The sequence below is a fragment of the Mangifera indica genome, chromosome 2, assembly GCF_011075055.1.
Source record: "Mangifera indica cultivar Alphonso chromosome 2, CATAS_Mindica_2.1, whole genome shotgun sequence".
NCBI lineage: Eukaryota > Viridiplantae > Streptophyta > Magnoliopsida > Sapindales > Anacardiaceae > Mangifera > Mangifera indica.
In genome coordinates this window covers 14,349,435-14,372,639 of record NC_058138.1, presented here as the reverse complement: position 1 = coordinate 14,372,639, position 23,205 = coordinate 14,349,435, and the positions used below count along the sequence as shown (strand labels likewise).

The 23,205-nt window shown below is 33.5% G+C and overlaps 3 protein-coding genes across 3 annotated transcripts; 2 read left to right on the top strand and 1 right to left on the bottom strand.

The window, feature by feature from the left end:
• Positions 1–1,412: 1,412 nt before the first annotated feature.
• On the top strand, positions 1,413–4,341 carry LOC123204063 (disease resistance protein RPP13-like). The gene has a single exon (XM_044620611.1). It carries the CDS (start codon positions 1,563–1,565, stop codon positions 4,194–4,196), a length of 2,634 nt encoding a protein of 877 aa, XP_044476546.1. The 5' UTR covers positions 1,413–1,562; the 3' UTR covers positions 4,197–4,341.
• Positions 4,342–11,118: 6,777 nt separating this feature from the next.
• Positions 11,119–15,315, top strand: LOC123208376 (ABC transporter G family member 15-like). Its single transcript, XM_044625848.1, has 10 exons — positions 11,119–11,217; positions 11,308–11,610; positions 12,632–12,711; positions 12,910–13,371; positions 13,449–13,571; positions 13,661–13,792; positions 13,869–14,153; positions 14,229–14,501; positions 14,609–14,716; positions 14,839–15,315. Exons 2-10 carry the CDS (start codon positions 11,337–11,339, stop codon positions 15,193–15,195), a joined length of 2,094 nt encoding a protein of 697 aa, XP_044481783.1. The 5' UTR covers positions 11,119–11,217; positions 11,308–11,336; the 3' UTR covers positions 15,196–15,315.
• A 3,034-nt stretch (positions 15,316–18,349) lies between these two features.
• Positions 18,350–21,151, bottom strand: LOC123208377 (protein TRAUCO). The gene is made up of 4 exons (XM_044625849.1): positions 20,010–21,151; positions 19,801–19,923; positions 19,020–19,329; positions 18,350–18,789 (listed from the first exon to the last, which is right to left on the bottom strand). The coding sequence occupies exons 1-4, from the start codon at positions 21,003–21,005 to the stop codon at positions 18,524–18,526; spliced, it is 1,695 nt and encodes a 564-aa protein (XP_044481784.1). The 5' UTR covers positions 21,006–21,151; the 3' UTR covers positions 18,350–18,523.
• Between the last annotated feature and the right edge of the window lie 2,054 nt (positions 21,152–23,205).

Here is a 23,205-nt window from a genome sequence, read left to right as displayed (position 1 = left end):
ACCTCTCCTTCCGGCGATCTCTTTTCTCCCATTTGGAGGTCCGATCGACGCCCGGAGACGTCGTGGGAGACGAAGACTTCGTCGGGAAGACGAAGACGACGGCGTCGGCTTCGTCTGGGAAGACGAAGAACTTCGTCTTCCCGATGAAGTCTTCGTCTCCCACGGCGTCTCCGGGCGCCGATCGGACCTCCAAATGGGAGGAAAGAGATCGCCGGAAGGAGAGGTTGCTTCGGGAGGGAGCGGCCATCGGCAACGGAGCCGGAGAGGTCGCCGGAGATTTCAAAACCAAACCCTAGGGTGAAACTGTGATTTTTTAAAACTTAGGGTGGGGGAAAATTTTAGTTTTTAAAGTTTAGGGGGGCAAAATTAGATTCTATTTTAGTTTATTTTTAATATTATAGCCAAAATGACAATTTTACCCCTACCACCGTTAGGGTTTGGTTAAATCTAACCGGCCATGGGTGGGTGTTTGGTGTTTCCATAGTTAAAGGGGGGACTTTTGAGAAAACGCTAAACCTTGGGTGGGAAATAGTCGTTTGGCCTATTAAATATTAAAAACTCAAAGTCTTATATATAATGATTAAACTTGATTAAATCAATTATATTCAAGGGTAATATTATTATTTAACTAATAATATATTAAAATAATAATTTCTTAAAAAAAATTAAGTTTTAAAATGTCTTTTTTTTTTAAGATTTCATTTTTAATCTATTTTTCTTTAGCGATCAAAATCCAATCGTGATCTCTTTTCTCTACCGTCGACCTCTCTCTAGTGTCCTCGTCTTTGTAATGAAGACAAAGACATAGATGTTGATGATAAAGACGAGTCATCTGGACAAAAAATACAAACATCAACAACGAATTGGATGAAGATGATTCGTCTTTTGTCAAACATAAAGACAGTAAAGGGAGTCACAATCATGAGAGGATAAATATGATTTTTTTAAAACTTAATCCAAAAAAATTTATTAGTTTTTTAAGCAATGAGAGAAATGATGTAAAATTTTATTATTTTTAATATATTACTAATTCAATAATAATTTAACCTTTAGAATTAATTGATTCAATTACTTTTAACGGTTTATAAGTAAGTGTTTGGGTTTTAATACCCCATAGGTACTAATTCAGCAAACCTTGGGAAGGAATGGTCGCTTCGCCAACATTTGTTAAACAATCGTCCCAGCAATTTCATCTTCATCACTCGTCAGCATGTTGACTTCGAATATTGTGGGCCAGGTTCGAGAAGCCAAGTCCATTTTTGTACGCAATAAAGAAATAGTCCCCTCACCTCCCCTCCTACGGACAGGTATGGCTCCTCCTACTTGTGTGGAAACTGCATAGTAGTCAACGATGCAATTCAATGAATATTGACTGCTTCTTTCCCACTAAACTCGCGGCAATTTCCCAATGGAAACATTATCTATTTAATTTACTCGAAAATTCAAAAGTCGGTGCCTTGAAATCCTTGCAATTTCATTTCACATTAGTTATTGCTAAAAATTTGGATCACTCCTACTCAAAGATCAGATCCATTATCATCAAAGAAGAAAAACTGTGAAGCATGGTTGATGCAGTAGTTTCATTTGTGATACAAAAGCTTGGAGATTATATCATCCAAGAAGCAGTGTTCTTACGAGAAGTAAGAGATGAAGTGCAGTTGCTAAAGAATGAGTTGGAATGGATGCAGTGTTTCATCAAGGATGCTGAAGAAAAACAAGTTGAAGATGTTATGATTCGCAAGTGGGTGTCTGATATCAGAGAAATTGCTTATGATACCGAGGATGTCTTGGATAAATTTATGCTCAAAATCGATAAGGAAAAGACTCTGAGTCAAAAGCAATCGGATCTCTTTACTTCGATCAGGAAGAATTTCTGCATATTTTATATAGGCAAGAAGATCCATTTGTATGGTATAGGCAAGGAGATTGAATCACTTCAAAAGAGGATCACTGATCTATCTCGTAAACGGGAATTTTATCGCCTTGAAGATATTGGCAACAGAAGGGAAGGAAAGAGCAAGAATCTTGAGAGGTTGAAAGATTTAAGAAGAGTAACTTCTTTTGCACTTGATGAGAACATTGTTGGCCTTGAGGATGATGCTAAAATGTTGTTGGGTAAACTTCTTCAAGATGAGCCACGGCGTTTGGTAGTTTCCATCTTTGGCATGGGGGGTTTGGGCAAAACCACTCTCGCTAAAAAACTTTACCACAACATTGATGTCTTGAATAAATTCAAATTTCGAGCTTGGGTGTCTGTCTCTCAAGATTACAAAACTGAAGATCTTCTCCGACGAATTATAAAGTCTTTTGAAATCAAAATTAATGGAATGGAATTAGAGAAGATGACCGGAGAGGATTTGGAGAGGTGTCTTTATAAATCTTTACAAGGATGCTCATATTTGGCGGTGATTGATGATGTATGGCAAAGAGAAGCATGGGAGAGTTTGAAAAGAGCCTTTCCTGATGACAATAGTGGAAGCAGAGTAATAATCACAACTCGCATCAAAGCAGTAGCCGAGCGTTCGGATGAGAGAATTTATGTTCATAAACTTCGTTTTCTTAGGCCCGATGAGTCTTGGAAGCTATTTTGTGAGAAAGTCTTCCGAAAATCAGATGTGAACAAAGAATTGGGGAAGCTAGGAAGAGAAATGGTTGAAAAATGCCGCGGTCTGCCCCTTGCCGTAGTTGTATTAGGTGGGCTTTTGTCTACAAAGAAACCACGAGAGTGGCAGGCGGTGCGTGATCACATTTGGCAACATTTGAGGAATGATTCGATTCATATATCTTATTTATTAACTTTAAGTTTCAATGATTTGTCTTATCAATTGAAGCTATGCTTTCTTTATCTTGGAATCTTCCAAGAGGATTCTGAGTTTTTCATAGAGAAAGCAATCCGATTATTAGTGGCAGAAGGTTTTATTCGAGAAGCCGATGATCGAGTAATGGAAGAAGTAGCGAAAGGTAACGTGGATGAGTTAATCAATAGAAGCTTGATTCAAATAGAAAGCATACATCGGGGGAGAGTTGAGACTTGCAGAATCCATGATCTTTTGCGTGATCTTGCAATTCAAAAAGCAAAAGAGGTCAATTTCATTGACATTTACGATGGAATTCACCATCCAACTTGCTCTCCAACTCCATCAGCATCTCGCCGACTTGTTTTTTATCCTAAAGCAAGTTTTTGGTTCCCACATTGTAATTTTCTATCACGTTCCCTCTTGTTATACCATCGAGATAAGAACTCGTTCCATGAAATATCAATAGCTGTTTGCACAAGACTCAGGTTGCTAAGAGTTCTTTATGTTGAAAACTACGGAGGATCAGTTCAACTTTATAGCTTACCGGAGGAGATAGGCCAGTTGGTCCACTTGAAATATTTGACGATAAGGATTACAAAAATAAGTAATCTTCCATCATCCATTGTTAACTTGCGGAGACTGCAAACTCTGGACTTGTACACTCATTATCGCTCGCTCGAGTTACCAAATGGAATTGGCGAATTACAAGAGTTGAGGCATCTAATTGGAAAGTTTGGAGGGCCTCTGCCAATAGACAGTTTGACAAACCTCCAGACTTTAAAATTCATAAGCTATGAAAAGTGGATTAAAGTTCATCCAGAAAAGCTGGTTAATCTTCGAGAGCTACACATTCATCATTATGACGCTGAACGACGTGAAGCATTCATATTCGACTCTATTGCCAAGCTGAAAAACATCAGAATTTTATCTGTTGAACTGTCCAGTGTCCATTCTTTCACTTCACTGCAACCACTTTCTCATTGTCCTCGTCTCCAGGATATGACTTTGGATGGGAAGATAGAGGAACTACTACCAGACATGTACACAATCTTGCCAAATCTCGAATCCTTATCGTTAAGGAATTCAAATCTTGAGGAGGACCCCATGCCTAAGTTAGAGAAGTTACCAAACCTGGTAAGTCTTGAATTGCTGGTTAATTCTTACCATGGAAAGAAAATGGTATGCAGCAAAATGGGTTTTTCTCAGCTTGATAATTTAGATATTCTTGAACTGGATGAATTGGAGGAGTGGCGAGTAGAGGAAGGCGCTATGCCTATGCTTAAGAATCTGGAGATCAAGCCAGGAAACTCCAAGTTGAGAATTCCAGAAAGATTGATGTCAATGGCTGCACCAAACAGTAGATATCTTACTCGATGCTACTTTCCGTTTGTTTTTTAATATATAATTGTCAATGCTTTGTTTTTTTTTTTAAATTGGTATTAAGTTGTTTACTAAATATGAACAATAGTGAACTGTGGATGAGGTTTAAGTCACTTATTCTGCAGTTGTCACACATATAATACTAACCTTCAATTACTATCCTTGTTCATGTATCCTCTTTGCATCACCGATAGAAAAGTTCATTCTACATGCATGCAAGCAATATTATATGCATCTAGTTTTCAGCAATGAATTGTGAAGATATCTCTCCAAACCTTCTATATTCATCTTTTCTAACTCAATTGTCGAATAGCTAATCTGAAATCATTTCATTATTCTCCCAGGAAGATCTTGAGGTTTTTAATCTTGAGAAACATAAACCCAAGCTCCACGATGGAATTTATTCAGGACTACACTGTTGTGATAAAGCTTTTTGGCAAGAGTGGTTTTGCCTAAGCCTCCCATACCCAAGATTGAAATCACAAAACGCTTTGCTCATCCTCAGCAAGTTTACCCAAAAATACTTTAGCATCATCCTCAAAGCTAATAACAGCCTCTTCAACTACAGAGGAAATGACCCTTCTTAATTCTTTCAATTTGCCAAGACCATTGCTTGTTCCTTCTCTCTTGCTACCAATGTCCTCAAGGCGCTGGAATTCTCGTTTGCGAGATGGATCACTAATTCTCTTTCTGAGTGTTTCAATCTTATTGCCTATGCCATGCAAATCAATCTTTTCCCGATAGAATATACAACCATACTTGTTGATTGAAGCGAAAAATCCTCCGTTTTGATTCGGAGTTTCTCTTCGACCCCATTTGAGCAAATATGAATCCAGGACATCCTCGATATCATAAGCAATGTCTCTGACACCCTCTTGCGACTCATAGCATCTTCAACTTGTTTTTGTTCAGCATCCTTGATGAAACATTGCATCCATTCAAGCTCATTCTTTAGCAACAGCACTTCATCTTTCACTTCTCTTAAGAACACTGCTTCTTGGATGATGTAGTCTCCAAGCTTTTCTACCACCAATGAAACTACCGCATCAACCATGCTTCACGAATTTTGTTAATTTTTTTATGATAGATTTGTTCTGATCTTTAAGTTTGTGTGGAATGAAATTTTATTGATCTGATAAGGCGGACGTAACAAATGTTGAATTTTCGACCTTTGGAAATTGCCAAGATATTTCCTTCAGGTTTTAATCTCTCTTTGACCTCAAGATGCTGACTACTGAATACCCACTTGGAAATTGCAGAAATTTTTCACAAAATTTCACCGTTGACAAGAAATTAATTAACACCAAGTTTTTCTTCGTATTATAGTAAAAATATTGAAATAAAGATATTTCGTATTATAGTCAAACCAAAGTCCATTACAATGTGAGTCTTCTGGGCCGAGCCAACCCACCAAATAATAAAGGTATGTGACACAACCGACATTATAGTAGTCTGCAGTGTTGACTTTTAATAAGTCAATTCATATTTTTTAATAATAAAATAATTTTTTAAAATAAATTATTAAATATTACTAATTTATAATCGCTTTTAAATTAGTATAACTAATATCAGTACTTAAAAAATGGTGGATTGACCCTCTAAATTACATTTTTTTATTTATTTTCAAATAATGTAAATTATTTGAATATTTCTATTATTTATATTCATATTCTAATTAAAGAAAATTTTAAAATTTTACTCAAAAAAATCCAACTTTCTAATAATTTCAAACTTTCTTTAATATCTCAATCTCAAAGTCTCTCAAACAAATTTTAATTATGACTAACAATCCATTTTCTATTTTGTTTTTACTATTTTGTTAATTATTTATTTCCTTTTAAATATTTTGATAACAAAGAAACTTGTTATATTTTAAACCCGAAAAAGGTGTTTAAACAATTAAAATGAATTTATTTTTGTAAGCTCAAATGAAAATAAATGAGTTCAGAATAAACACGATAAAATAAACCTCATGAAAACAAGTAAAACTAAAATTAAACATCTCATTTACATATATAATTACAAAGGCATTCTAAGTTGTTAAATTCAAGTGAAGCAGTAGATAAAACAAAAGCGAGAATTGTCACTAGTCTAAGCACAAATTGTAATGCCTAATTATTCATTTACTGCAACTTGTAGCCCAAGTTTATTTTGTAATGCCTGGTAATTGTCTATTTATTGTCACTTTACTTTCATATGCTGTCTCTTAGCTATCAGTCAATATATTATAAGAAGAATCAATAAAATTTTGTACCAGCAGCTGCATTGTCCCTACTCTCTATCCTTGAATCCCTCATGCAATAAATTTTTGTTTTCATTTTTGCAGACACAAATTAATTGCATACATAAAAATGTGAAGGAAGCCAAAAACATAAAGAATAATACTACACATATCTATTTTTAATGTATAAATAAATATATATTTATATGTATCATCATATGATTGATTATTATATTATACTTAATTTAAAATTATTTAATTATAAAATAACATATATAAAGATATATTTGTTTGTATACTTAAAATAGGTACGTATAATTTTATTGAAAAATAAAATCCTCTCCTAATTAATTTGAACGCTCTGTCTCCTTTTATATGCTTTTAAACGTGATCCTTGTGATTATTGTTTTTAAATACGGTTGACGCTTAATTAACCGTGAACCTGTGATGCAACACAATGAATACAAAAAAAAATCAAGGTTAAATTACGAGACCAACAAAAAAAATCCTCTCTTAATGTAAATGATTTTTTTTTTAAAATCAATGTAGATGTTGTGATCAGTAATTTTTAAAAAATATCTAATGATTTTGTTTAGTGCCACAAACCTTAAACTCTAATTGTGCGAATTAATTAAGTCAATCAATCATATGAAATATCAATCGAGTGTAAGAAATAAAACAAATCTATCACAAACAAAAATAATTATGTGAAAAACCCTCTAGTGTAAAAGGAAACGACTATAAGCTAAATTTCAAATAAAATCAAATATAATTAATCTCAAGTTATTTATAAACTTGACATCAACTTTCAAGAAATACTTGAATTATTTTTCTAATCAAAACCTTACAATATTCTGTAATTATAAATTAATATAAGAAAAATAATTTATTTTAATAATTATTGAAATAAACTCCGATAATCTTGATAATACTCAATGATGAATCGAAGACCAAAAAAAAAATTTGACTTTTTATATCTTTGATTTCCGTAGGTAAAAAAGACAAACTCTCAAATATGTTATTCTTGCTTCGTCTCTATGTCACACTGTGTTAATCTCATAAATCTAAAATAAATATTTTTGTATCACTTTATAACAAGAACGCTAATGTAAATTTGTTATTATTATTGTTTAATATTATGGATTGAACCTTGACCATTAGAGCAACATAATTATAATGAGTTTGATTTTACAACTTAAAATTTGGATTTTTTTTTTTTTTTTTACATTGATTTTTAACCGCACTAATGATTTAAGAGTTGATGATGGAGTAAGAGGCAGCTAGTGGGGAGATTAAAATATGAATAAATGAAAGCTCAAAATCTTCAAGCAACCAAAGAGGCATTTATCTTCAGTATCCTCTAATCTTAATGGATGTTTTATCACATGATACCAAGTTTTGCAATAGTAATGCTATTTAATAGGAGAACAGCTCCTCATCATATCACGTAGTTGAAAGTTGCAATCGATAAATATTAAATTATTTTGACTGATATCATTAGATCTAAGGAAAATATCACGTTATCCCCTGGGGCCAAGATGTTCCCACGAATTTAAGAGGTTTATGTTTAGTTTTCTAAATATCAGTAAAGGACACTGATGAAAGAATATATAAAATATCAATAGAATTATCTGTATAAATAATATGTATAATTTTATATATAAATAATTATTATTTTATTTTTAATTTAAAATTATCTAATTATATAATAAAATATCATTATTTATACATATTATTTATATATATAACGTTCCTCATAATATATTATAAAAATAATAATCAATCATATTTTAATGTATGTATTGGTTTGTAGTATAATTAATGCAACTATAGACTTTCACAATAGGAAAAGCAGTCTAAACTTTTTTCATATTTAGTTACGAATAATACTATATATATTTATTTTGAGTATATAAATATTATATACTAGTGTGTTATCAGTGAGTGGGTATTGTTTAACTGTAATTCAAAATCATATAATCATTATAATACATATAGGTATGTATTCATTTATATACTTAAAATAGATCTGCGTAATTTTATTATTTAATTTTTAATGTTTAATATTTTTTATCGATGTTATGTATACACACTTTAAATACACACATAATACGTTATCATGTAATTAAATATTATTTTATCAATTATTCATAATCACTAAAATAATATTTACTCATATAATGATATATATATATATATATATATATATATATATATATATATATATATATATATATATATATATATATATATATATATATATATATATATATATATATATATATATATATATATATATATACCTACATAATTTTATTGATATTTTGTCTGAAATTAAACTTTTGAATGAAATTAATAATTACCGAGCATAATATTGAAGATAAAGAATTTGGGTTTGAATTATTTTCCATAAATTGAGTTCTCTTTTATCACATGAAAAGTATCGATTAAGCCTAATCCTAGTTGACATATTTAAGTACCCTTCGTCCTAGGCTCTAATTAAATGTAATAAAGAGTATTAAGGAATTAAAAATATTCTCGTAAGAATGTTTGGTATGCTCATATGTATTGTTCTTGTATTCATACACTTTGTGATCATAACTTAAAAAATATATTCTTACATTGAACTTTTCCGTCGCTGGATGATTTTTTTTTTTTTTGAAATGAAAGGTCTAATATTATAATAGGAACATGTGTCATAATCAGGTTTGCCAGAATTTAGTATTTAAAGCTGTCTAATTCTTCATTTTGTTCAACTTGAGCATTGTAAATTATTGTATGGTGTTTTGTCATTCTCGTTCTCTGCTACTTCTCTATAAGCTTGGTTGATCAGAACCTGTGGTACGATTCCTGGTTTCAAGAATTAGGGATTGAAGAGCTTTAAATCTTAAAAGTTTAAGGGCAGCTCAAACGATTCCAAATGGAAAGCTTAGATTGGTACACTACATATTTAATCATATACTTTAAAAAAACCTAATATTAAAAGCAAAATAATTTATGATTTTAACAAAGAGAAAATGATCGTTCAAAGTTTATTTTTCGTTGTTAAAAAATTTTAACTATGTTGCGAACGTTGTTGCCGAACTAAACACTGCCAGCTATCTTCCGACCTTTCCGTAGCAAACCCAAGGTAACTTAACATTGCTATTGCTTATTTTTCTGCACACTGCTCCATTGTTGTGGTCTTCTTGCTTGGGATAGTTGCTTACGTTGTGGTGGAGTATACTAGTTCTACTGCAGGTTGGTGGCCAGTTTGCAGGGTAAACTGACTGACGTCTTGTTGTGAGAGGATTCGGCCCAGGTATCCATTATACTTATCAACTTTGATTCATATAAAATTTGTTGCATATAATGACACTGAGCTTTCTGTTTAAGAACCTCACACTATATCTATTTGTTGCAATATGTTTTTTACTTTGTTTATCCTTATTCTGCTTATGGAAACTGAGCATGCTATGTCTGTTCTTCGTGCGAGTTGAATTATTCAACTTGAATTTTAAAAAGTTTTAGAGATTTTGTTGATGATGAATACAGGGAACATAATTTTGCATGATTATAATTATATTTTATTATAATTCCCCAAGTCATGTCCAATTAAATTTTATTATATGATTTAAATTATGCATGATTATCATCCATCAATTATCATTAAAAATATAGTGAATGATTTAAATTAATACAGACCTTCATATTAATTATCATATGAATTATCGACATATAATAGTTATCATATAATTATGTGTCTGTACGATTCGATCTTCTTTATTAATTATACATTATATGATAGTGATTATACGATTTTAAATTATTGCATGAATGTGATGAATTTCCTACATATAATATGATTATGTCTTTATATGATTCGATCTTCTTTAATAATTATGCATTATATGATTTTAAATTATTGCATGAATTATCTATATATGATAGTTATTATATAATTATGTCTCTATACGATTCGATTTTCTTTATTAATTATACATTATATAATACAACATTGACACTCTTATATAATAAAATAGATTAAGAGTGACATTACTCATTATTTAAGGGGTAGGCAGAAATTTTATGTCACGGAAGTGTGGAACTTCTATTTCATTATTTATTTTCTTAATTTTCTATTAAATTTTTGTGCATTTTTGTGGTCCATGCACTAATGGCATAATCAACATATGGACGACAACCATAATTTTGTAAATTTTATTTTTTCATTTGTAAGTATATATATATAAATATTTACCATTAAATATATATAATTATATATATTATAATTGATCTGTAATAATATTTTAACAAGTGTTTTATAAGGTTTAAATTGAAAATTTTGTATAACATAAGATTTAGTGTATAAAGCACATATAATCGGACATAACTTTTATAGATTTTTATATAAAACTAAAAATCCAATTAAATTGATTGGCCAAAATGATTCAATTAGAACCAATATTCAAAACAGATTATGCTCCGATCGGTTCTTAAAACCTTCTTACAACTTCCCTAACTCAAAATCTTGTCTCTGCCGCTGTATGGCATTGACTTTTGTAATAATATTAAATTAATCTAACGGTTGAGAACGACCCAATAACCTCTATCAGAAACTTGCTTACCAGTCTAATTACAGCATTAAAATAAAGGCTATATATGAAAACTGACAGGCTTCTTCATGACAGCGCCATGAATGTGTAGTTGGTACTGCCATCTCATTCATATTACATTTATTTCCTTCACTTGCCACCCATATCACTCTGATTTGTGTTTAAAGCCCTCTCTCTTTCAACCTCTACCACATGCCGGTAATATGACCCTCCCGCATTGATGGTTAGTTGTTTGTTTATTGTTGATCATCATAATCATCATCATCTACTCCACAGAAAGAAAACCATAATCTTCACCTTCAATATCTTTCAGTTTCAGCAGCTGCTCATCAAGTTGTGAAAATGGAGATAGAAGTGGCGAGTAGCAGCAGCGGTAATAATAATAATCTCAACAAGCAGAGAAATGTAGGTGGAGACGATGGCGGTTTGCATAGAGAGTTTCGGAGAGGAACTTACCTCGTTTGGGAAGATCTAAATGTTGTGCTTCCGAATTTCGGAAATAAACCAACCAAAAGGTTGCTTCAGGGCCTCTATGGCTACGCTAAGCCTGGAAGAATCATGGCCATTATGGGTCCTTCTGGTTCAGGAAAATCAACCCTTCTTGATTCTCTCGCAGGTTTGTCTCGCACTCCCACTGACGATGTTACCAGATTGATATTTACATTTAGACTCATTTCGGTTTATAATAAGTTGTCTTAATTGATTCAAAATTGGCTTTTGTTCTTTGTGGAGCGAAGAAACAAATATCGGATTTTAAAAAAAATATATATGTATTTATTTTAAATATATAAATAAATACATATTTTATATATAACATTAAGTGATTGATAATATTAAATTAATTATAAAATAACATTGAATGTTATAATAATATTATTTATATATTTACTTAAATAAGTATATATAATATTATTTTTTTAAGAGTTTCCAACCTGCGTATTGTCAGCTTTTCTTTGTATTTAAAGAAACTTTTAACTTTAACAAAGTCCTTAGCGAATCTATTGTTTTTCCTTTCTGATTTAAACTCCCATTGTGCTAATTTTCTAACTGATACAACTTTCATAAGTTAAGATCTAAGCTCTCTAAAGAATATATCAACAAGATATGCACTAGTTGTTCTTAAAAATTGTCAAGTACTGATGAGAAAAGTGATGGAAAATAAATAAGAAAAGATCCCTTTGTAGTCTTGTGATTTTCTTTTTATTCTGGAGCTGCGTTTGAGTCTTTTTAGTGGCTGTAATCTCGCTGCATCGTTGATTAAATTATTGTCCTGTTATGAACATAAAAATTAAATTAAATTTTCTTCTTTGAGAAGGCACTTACCTAACAAAGGATTATTGTTATCTGCAACATTATATTTATTTTTGATTTGATAGCCAACCAGAAACTGTGCCTGGAAGATGGCCCAGCAAATTTATGGTATTTGTACAGCTTAGCTGACAAGACAGATGAATCTGAGTACATCAATTATTTTAATTTATTAATATCGTTAGTAAAAAATAAATTATCAAAATAACTTTTGATAATTTGATCCAAACCCTTTTGAGATTGTGGGAAGAAAATGGCCTAATGATGTTAAAGATTAAACTTTTATTTCTCTCCTGTCTCCAATAATATTTGTTAATATCTTTCTACAGGTAGGCTCTCTAGAAATGTGATAATGACTGGGAATGTTCTTTTCAATGGAAAGAAAAGAAGACCAGAGAGCGGTGTTTGTGTAAGTTTGAATTAATTTTTATCGAATTGACCATAAATTATTGTTCAAAGGCATTCTGAATCCTGGAAGATAAAGTTTTTCTCAACTGGGTTATCGGATTGTAGTGCAAGAGTCGACTGAATTATATTCAAATGAAAAAGTTGCTTTTTTTTCCCTGTAGCTTGTAACTATGTTAAATGTGTATGTATAATATTTCAGGCTTATGTGACCCAAGAGGATGTGTTGCTTGGGACTCTGACAGTCAGAGAAACCTTAACATATTCAGCCCATCTGAGGCTTCCAAGTAACATGAGCAAAGAAGAGATTAGCAACTATGTAGAAGGCACAATCATGGAGCTGGGTCTCCAGGATTGTGCCGATAGGATGATTGGAAACTGGCACTTGAGAGGCATAAGTGGTGGCGAGAAAAAGAGACTAAGCATCGCTCTTGAGATCCTGACTAGGCCTCTCTTATTGTTCCTTGATGAACCTACAAGTGGCCTTGACAGTGCCTCAGCTTTCTTTGTGATTCAAACTCTCCGAAACATCGCTCGCGATGGAAGAACTGTTATCTCTTCGATTCACCAGCCGAGTAGTGAAGTTTTCGCCCTCTTTGATGATCTTTTCTTACTATCTAGCGGTGAAACCGTCTACTTTGGAGAAGTTAAGTCAGCTGTTGAGGTAAAATGTTATAAGAATTATTATGCTTCATTCTGTTTAGTGTTTTTGGAATCTAATGTTGTCATTGATTTCTGCAGTTCTTTGCTGAAGCTGGATTTCCATGCCCGAGTCGCAGGAACCCTTCGGATCACTTCCTACGCTGTGTAAATTCCGATTTCGATGCTGTAACAGCAACATTGAGAGGATCTCAAAGAATTCAAGTAAGTGCACATTTAGAAAATAAAATTCCAAAGATTATCAAACCATCAAACTCGAAATTAATTCACATTTTCTTATCATGTGATTCCAGGATGCCCCAACTTCTGCAGACCCTTTCTTGAACATGGCAACAGCAGATATCAAAGCAAGGCTCGTCGAAAAATACAGGCGCTCAACATATGTCAAAAGCGCAAGAGCTGGGATTCAGGAAATATCAGCAATTGTAAGCACTTTTAAATTGGCAACATGAACGAATCCTGAAGGAGTTTAATATTTATGAAGGAGTTTGATGATTGCAGGAAGGGCTCGAAATTGACGCAAAAACAACAAGTGAAGCAAGCTGGTGGAAGCAACTTAAAACGCTGACTAGAAGATCATTGGTGAACATGTCTAGAGATGTAGGATATTATTGGGCAAGAATAGCAATCTATTTAATCGTTTCCATTTGTGTTGGCACAATATTTTTCGATGTTGGCTTTAGCTACACAGCAATCTTGGCCAGGGTATCCTGTGGAGCATTTATCACAGGATTTATGACATTTATGTCTATTGGTGGCTTCCCATCCTTCATTGAAGAAATGAAGGCAAGTGATATATATGGACCATAATGTTGCTGCAGAATTTCCGGCTTCTGATTCCTTTGTTTTCTTATGAAACAGGTTTTCAATAAAGAAAGACTTAATGGGTATTATGGAGTGGCTGTTTTTATACTATCAAACTTCCTCTCTTCTTTCCCCTTTTTGGTATCAATTGCACTTATGAGTGGGTCAATAACTTACTTCATGGTGAAATTTCGATCCGGATTTTCTCATTTTGCTTTTTTCACTCTCAATATTTTCTTCTGCATTACTGTTATAGAGAGCCTAATGATGGTAGTGGCTTCATTGGTTCCTAATTTCTTGATGGGAGTTGTCGTTGGTGCCGGAATCATGGTAAGAAAATTCTAGCTTCACCTTACATGATCTTTTTTCCATATTTTCAGTTTTCATCAGCAGTTTAAGCTACACATTGTGGCTAAAATTTGAAAACATTTCTGCAGGGAATCCTGATGATGACCTCTGGTTTCTTCAGGCTGCTGCCAGATATACCCAAGCCCTTTTGGCGTTACCCCATTTCATATCTCAGCTATGGTGCCTGGGCAATTCAGGTACTTCTGTGAATCTTCTTATACATTCTGATAGTTTCTTGCGAAGAAAGATATGTCTGTCAGAAAACAAAATGTTTTTCAGGAAAGAAAAATCATTAGTCCCTTTATTCTTTGAAATACAGGGTGCATACAAGAATGATTTCATTGGCCTCGAGTTCGAACCATTGATCCCTGGTAGCCCAAAACTGAAGGGAGAAGAAGTCATCAGAACGATTTTCGGAGTAACAGTCACTCGTTCCAAGTGGTGGGATTTATCTGCCATTGTGCTGATTCTCGTATGCTATCGAGTTCTCTTCTTTATCATCCTTAAGTTCAAGGAAAGAGCCTCGCCATTGTTTCAAAATCTTTATGCCAAGAAATCTCTTCAACAACTCCGTGAAAGACCTTCCTTCAGGTCGCCGCCATCTTTCTCATCGAAGAGGCATCAAACCCCCCATTCACTTTCTTCTCAAGAGGGTCTGAACTCTCCTCTCAACTAATACTTTTTATGCGCTGTGATTGTCATTGTAGTTTTGTGTTACTTATGTGGCTTGATATTCTTGCTTATACAGTACAGAACACAATACAAAGTTTCTAAATAAGTTTTGTACACCGGGAAATCTTTAATTGTTCCTTTTTTCCCTAGTATAAATGAGATGACACAGATCATACTGAATACTCACAGTTCAGGAAAAAACACAAAACAGATCCCATTACTATCAAATCTACAGGTCTCGGACAATGACCAAATGGCTGCAAAGAAATCAAAGATTGATCAGGCCCCAACTAAACTGAGAACATTTGCAGGCTTTGTTGTGGTAATGGAGTCTTAACTGATGACCTTCTCTTTTCCCAGCTCAACTCAATTTGCTGCACTCAAATATTGACCAACTTTTAGGATTAAGTCTAGCCCTGCTTACAAAACAAGAATACTTGATAGTAGATTTTTCAGTATGGCTATGGACAAAGACCCTGCAACGAATCCAGTTAGTTTCAAGTAATGCAATTTTAAAATATCAGTTGGCAGAGAAACATACAGATTAAAGTTGTTCAACTCCAAAGTTTGTAGCTTCAGTAAGTTGACGATGGATGGTGGCAAGTCATACAAATTTGCACCCCATTAACCCTAGATATGTTAGCTGAATCAACTTCCCTATCTCTTTGGGCAAGCTATTCACAAATACCTCAACTTCCAGTGCTTTTAGGCACCTGAATTTGCTGCACAATGGTGTCAAGAGGCCACTTCACTGATTTTAAGTTATGCTTGATGATTTTGTTGATTACTTCTATCTATCCATTTGTTTACGGTCTGGAACCAATGAAAACTTTGTGTAGATACCAAGGTCATCACAGAAATTTTGGAATTCATTGTTGTCGAAGTGTTTTTAATTTCATTATCTTAAACGATTGGATGCCATATCCCAAAGGGACAATTTATCAACTTAAATACAAAGTCTTTTAGTCTCTTTGTGGTAATGGTAGTCAAGGCATCAAATTCCACTTGGTGAAGTAGTTGACTACCACAACTGTATATTTAAATCCACACTTAACTAGAATCTGTTTGGATCTCGGATATGAAAGGAAGGAAAAATATCTGAAAAAAGATATAATTGTTTTGTACACCACTCAATAAGAGATGCACTGTGTCTCATACAATTCAGAACCATCAAAAGGTTCTATTGCTCTCTAAAACCAGAAAATATTTACTTTACACTATACTAACTTAAGTGTTTACTTAATTGCTCACCTAATACATTGCCAACTGAAGTGGTATTTTAAAAAATATCTTCCACCGTTTGAGTCCTAGTAAACTCTTACACATCAACAATGCAGAACAATTTTGCATCCTGCATGGAGCATTTCCCTAACTTGAATAAAGAGCAACAAGTTTCCAGTTGTTGATGAGGTAGTGTTAGGATAAACTGCAGTGCTAGAAAGAACATAACCTACCAGTAACCTCAACAGATTGGAAACAAATCACAACCAGCTTGCAAAATAAATTAGTTGAAAACCAGTTTATCAGACCAAATTTTTCCATGAGCACTATTTTCCATTTGTAGACTGCAAACAACCAGTGAAAAAATTAGCTTGAAAAATGAAAGATCAAGCAACAAAGTGCAAGGTGTTCAAAGTTAATCAACATGCTTATGTTGTAGCCCGTATGAACATCAATATTTGATATATAACACAAGCCAATCTGATCAAAGGTAGTATTCTAAAAGCCTATTTCCCTAATAGCTTGGCTTCCCAAAAAACCAATCATAAAAGTTGCAAATGCATCCGAAGATGTTAGATGAACTGAAATTTAACCAAATTTGACTCTCAGAGAAAGCTTGTTAGTTGCATTCTTATTCCTAATAGGAAATAATCTGCGGTTGTGTAGTCTAAATCCAAAGCTTAACTGTTTTATTTTACTTTCAATAACAAAGTTAGAACCATCATATGCCAAAAAAAAGAATTTTCCTTTATAAACAGAAGCTTAATCAAACAAATACATACAGAAATTATGATGATTCAGAACATTAAAAATGCTTGTTCTCAAAACTTTGAAACTCTGCACCCAAGACAAAATTTAATATATACCAATTTGAGAATTCAATACACAATTAGGAAGGTGAAAAATCAGCCACTACCATACAATTCCAAAATCTTTACTGTCACTGCAACACAGTTGATTTATACTAATTCCAGCAAAGTAGCTGCAGCTGATATTGAAACCTGCACATTACCAGCCAACAATAATAGAATGAATGTGTTTCAACTAGATAAAATTTTAGGTGACTGTAAAGCTATCTATGCCCTCTCAAGTGAATGCAAATGATTGACCCAGATGCAGCAAATTAGAGCTTGGATTGTGCGTTAGTCAAAGAGGACCATGTTTTTACTCGCATCTCTTGCTGCCTGGTGGAACTCCAGTGCAGAAACAAGGGATGCCAGTTGTGAGATTATCATCTCTGATTGATTCAATGCTAAGAAAGAAACACAGAAACATTTATGAATAAATCACCAGTTAAAAGCGCTGATCAGCATAAAGTGAGAATGTATCTTTGTATAGAGACAAAAATGAAGCTAATGAAATTATATAGAGTAAGAACCAGCAAATTAATACACCTTTCTTTTCCCCCTTTGACCTGGTTGGACTGCAGAGTAATCCAAGGAAATTACAGTATGTATATATATTTTTGTGTGTGTTTAAGTGCGAGAGAGATTGGTCGAGGAAGAGAAGAGAAAAAGCAGATTAAACCAATAATGACACATGCATGTTTGATCCTCAAGATCCAGGTTAGCAAAACTAGAGCACAAGAGCAACTCATATAAAATTGCCCCCTTTTGTCAACCAAAGAGAAAAAACAACAGACAATCTAAAACATTCATTTCAGAAGAAAGGCATAAACAATCTGAAAGTTAACTTAAACTTTCTATTTCTAAAGCAAGATAAAAAATTGAAGCAAACTATATGCCAGCAAAAATTAACTTTAACCCATCTCTACACGATCAGTGCAGCTATTTTAAAGCATAATAATGAATTTGTATCTCTTAACAATGCGTATACAAAAAAAAAAAATGTATATATCAATAGCATAAAAACTAGGAATTACATTAGCTATATTGAAGAAACATATCAAACAAATCATACTTAACAACTCACAAGAAGAAAATCAACTACCTCTTTCCCTTCTTTCAAATAAAATCAAGTTTGCGGGTCTCATCAATAAATTTGTTAGTCCTAATTTAACAGTAATCAAATTACAATAGAATGCTGAACTTGGACCAATCTCCCAATTCAGATTCTCAATGTCAGATAAGGCTGAAAGGTACTGTTGGTGGCTAATTTTTCTTCTCATCAGACACACCATTTTCAGCTCGGCTGTCAAAACCATGATAAGGAACTTCAATCATCGGCCTGGGCAGTGGACGCTCACCAAAGTTCTCAGGAAAGCATTCAAAATCAGGGCCAAAGTTGAATTTGACTGAACAATTTGGTTGGTTGGGAAGAGTATACATTGAAGCAGCAGGGTAGTATCGACCACCATATAAATCCTTGAAAGCAACACCTTGGCATACCCCATTTTTGAAGAAAGATATCTCACTTCCTGCAAGGCAAAAACAATATTTGTGCACAATATAGATAATGAATTAATACAATTAAATGTCATAAAGCACACACTTGTTTTCTAAATATAAAGCATCAACAAATAAATGAATAGTGACATGATATATTCAGTGCATAAATATGCAGTTCATAATCCACAAACTTGATGACAACATCCAAACAACATACACAAGCAATCACCCATTAAAATCAGATAAACCAACAACTCACCAGGAACAACTTTTGGTGGATCCTCCTTGACATCGGGAGAACAAACATATCTCTGTCCCTTATACCAAACAAAATGAGGTGGTTTTGGTGCATATTGACCTCCCTCTGGCAAATTAATATAAAATCCAATGACATCACCTTCCTTGTACCCTTCCTCTCCATACTTCTCCCGCAAGGCCTTATGAATCTTACTTCCATCTATATCCCGATAGCCAAAACTATTACCATCATACCCAACAGGCGCCTGCAAGTCGCCCTTCTCCGTAGACCACCCTAACCGTGTGTGCCCTGTCTCACCTAATTGCACAACCTTCATTCAAAAGAACTTCTTATAAGACAATTTATTTTGACAACCAAACAGAAGAAAAAGTTTCAAACAGAGAGGTGGGATTGAATACACAAATGATAAAGTTGAACAACACAAGTTAAGGAAACCTTCATCTCCATCATATTAAAGAAAATTAAAGTCTTTTATATCATCACTTAAGTCATAATGGTTTCTTCATTAACCTTGTGATTAAATAATTTTATATAGATTTGGGATATTAATCTTTCAAAGTTTCATTTTAAAGTAAGGAGACATGATCAAATTCTAATCATAGTTGTACCTAATATGCACACAACTGCACTCAGACAGTCATAAGGAAGTCAATTAAGAAACTCTATAAGACCCATCATAACATAAAAGAGCACCTAAAGTTAGTGGATCATGAAACAAACTGTTCAAAACGTCACCATTATAAAGCTATCGGATCAAGAAACAAACTGTTCAAAATATTACCTTAATTTCATAGTACCAAGCTCCCTCTGCAACCCCTCGAGTAGCTCTCACCATTCTATACCCTTTTGTGCTCCCTGCACTCATCCTATCTTCACTTAACTCCACTTTCTCAGCTTTATAAACCTTAAACCACAAACAAAAAGTCAGCAACATAATACTCAACAAAAACACAAAGCCACACCAAAAAATCACATAAAGTAAGACCAAACCTTTGATAAACAAATCTTCATTTCTGGGTTATCATCTCCTTTATCAGGAAATCTTGGAACCGGCGTTATCAACACAGTATCCTCATTCGAGGCTTGGTTCTGTGTGTTCGCTTTGCTTTTCTTTTTACCTTTCCTCGTCGTCTTTGAAACCCACACATTGTTATTCTTCTTCTTCGATTTCTTAGCAGTTGTAGTAGTTGTAGCCGCCATGGATGGACTTGCATTTGTCTTAGAAGCTACACCATTATCCCCAACTGGAATTTTTAGCTCCTTTCGTTTCTGCGTTTGTTGGTGTTGTGTCTCAGTCGTCGTAGTTAAAGACGAGAGCTGTTTCTGCTTCTTTGGTGGTGGGTCCTCCTCATCTTCTTCCTCCTCTTCATCCTCGTTTTGAGAAGCGCCATTGATACGTTTCGGCGACTTCTGTGTATCGTCAGAGGCAGTGTGATCATCTTCCGATACAGAGTCTGACACCATGGGATCGGTCTGAGTTTCTCGTTCAGCTTCAATTGCGCTGTTGTTTCGCGGTTCATTTACTACTTCTTTATCGGATTCAATTGCTGCTCCGTTTTCGGGTTCAATTGCAGCGTCAGTTTGAGGTTCTTCTACAGCGTCATTGTCACAGACCATCAGTTCGGGTTGAGTTTCACGTTCACGTCCAATTATGTCGTCGTTCTGGGGTTCCGGTACGGCTTTGTTCTCGGTTTTTTCTGCAGTATACTTTTTCCTGTGGGGCGCTGAAACGATGTCCTTCTTAGGTTCTTTAGCGGTATCGTCATCGTTCTGGGTTTCTGCTATTGCGTCGTTCTCGGCCTCTCGTGCAGCATCGTCACCTTTGTCGGTTGCCGGCGCCGCGTCGTTCTGGGGTTCTTGTGTGGTGTCGCTTTGGGGTTCAGCAGGCGGATTTGTGGTGGGCGAGGGGAATTTGCTATGGGGCTTTAGGGTTTGCGCTGAATCTTCGTCTTCTGCATCTTTGTAATTGGATTGGAGAGAATTCATTGTGAAGAGAAGAGAAAGGCTTTTGATTATTTGAAGAGTAAATGGTTTAAGTAGGGTTTCGAACTGGCACTTTGAATGGGGAAATAAAGACAGGAATTCCGGGTTTTGGAGAGCAGGGAGGAGAGGAGAGACTGAGCGGTGGCTTCAGAAGATCTGTTTGGTTAATACTCATGAAGCCCTCAACTTTTTTGTGATGTACCTGAAGATCCTATGGTCACTTCCCTGAATTATTTTGCAATTACATATATATCCCATACATTATATGGTCCGTCTGTTATCATCCTTACCATCGGCCGGCCACTAGCTTACGAGTGCATAACAATTATATTTATAATAATTAATATTGATATTATATATATTAAAAAAAAACTTACCATAAAGATATTTAGTTTATATTTTTTTTAAAGTATTTTCTATTATAATAAAATTTATTTATTTATTTTAAATATATAAATAAATATAATGTTGATATATGTTATCAAATATTAGTTATTTTATATTAAAAATAAAATAATATTTAATCATATGATAACATATATCAAATATGTACTCAAAATAAGTATATATAATAATTTGTTTATTATATTAATGTTAGATGTAAGTATAATAAATTTCATCTCATTTGTATGGATTTTTTTATTTAAAAGATAGTATAATAGAGTTCTCGTTTAAGATTCGGAGACTCATAAATTCTCACCTTTTGAGTTTTTAAACTATAAGTTTTAATCTAAAACTTAACTCTGTTATGACCCAAAAAAATAATAATTGGAGGGTATAAACGCATTTTTTCCTTCCAAAATTTTGTAAAATTAAAAAAAATAAATAATTTCAACTGTCAAATTACACAATTTTAATATGATTCTAACTATCATATTCATCTTGATTGTCAACTACTATAATTAGGGACAAGTGACAATTTTAAGAAAGTTAAACAGGTAGAAATGAAATGGTTCTTTACCTTGTGATGGACTGATACTATATCATAGAATATTTTTTTAACAAACTAAGATTTTGGGTAAAAACATAATTTAACAATTTAATGGGTGGAAATTTTGACTAAAATTTTGGTGAGAATAATAATTTACTCTTAAAAAATTACCTTACCTCCACGGTATTTCTGTTGAGTAAATATCAAATTACCTCCTGTGTCATTCTTTGCCGCAGCGGGGAGTTTTTGATTTTGATGACTGCAAGTTTGTAAGTGTGTTGTGCATACATCCTGTCCATTGGCCTCTGCATGTTGTTTTTTTTGTAAATCCGGCATAAAACCCAATCGTCCAATTGGATATATATAATTAAAAAGAAATTAAAATAATGCATCGATCACAGAATATCTTCAAGAAGATGAAGATGAATTCATTACATATTCTTAAGAAAGCTTTCTTGTTCATGAATATTGGTTGGATGCTCACTCGTAAATTTTGAAGAATATTCAATTTTATCTGTTAGGATAGTTTGAGTAGCAAAAAATGAAATTTCATGTGTAAGAGAGCATGGGTTAAAGGTCAATCTCTTCACTTCTCTGATTCAATGATTATAAAGTTAGTTGTTAGACTCAGAGTTTGTCTTACTTGAATTGATTGGTTTTAGTCTAATGTAATGAATGATCTGACTTGGATAGGATTTCTCATTACCCAAAAAAATAATATTCAATTTTTATCTCATTAACGTGCTTCTTCACTCGAACAAGCAAGGAGTAATCTTCATCCCTCATCGCTTGACGAGTGAGTGCCATCACCATCAATCACCAAAATGTGAACTACTTTTGTTTGAAACGCAAATGGCTTCACAAACTTTAGTGATAATTGTCTAGTGTTATGAGTATTTGATGAAATAACTTGATTCATTCTAAAAGGAACAAAATAGAAAAACACCAGAAATGGAGTAAAGAACAGAGTTTCGAGAGAGAAAGCAAAGGTGATAAGTATTTTTTGGGTAAAGTCCAAGAACAAACAACCTAAGCTCATCCTCGACGAACAAACAGGATAGCGAAAACTCTAATGATACATAGGCCGTCCCATGAAAACAACTAGGTACAATGTCCAACAATTTAAATTAAGCCCAATTCCAATCAAAAGCAACAGAAGGCCCAGATTATAAAAGCCGAAAAGGTGGAACATGCAACATCTGCAGCCCATCTATATGCAAGGACAACAACCCAATTTAGCTCTACGAGAAACAAAAGACCAAGAATGGCATT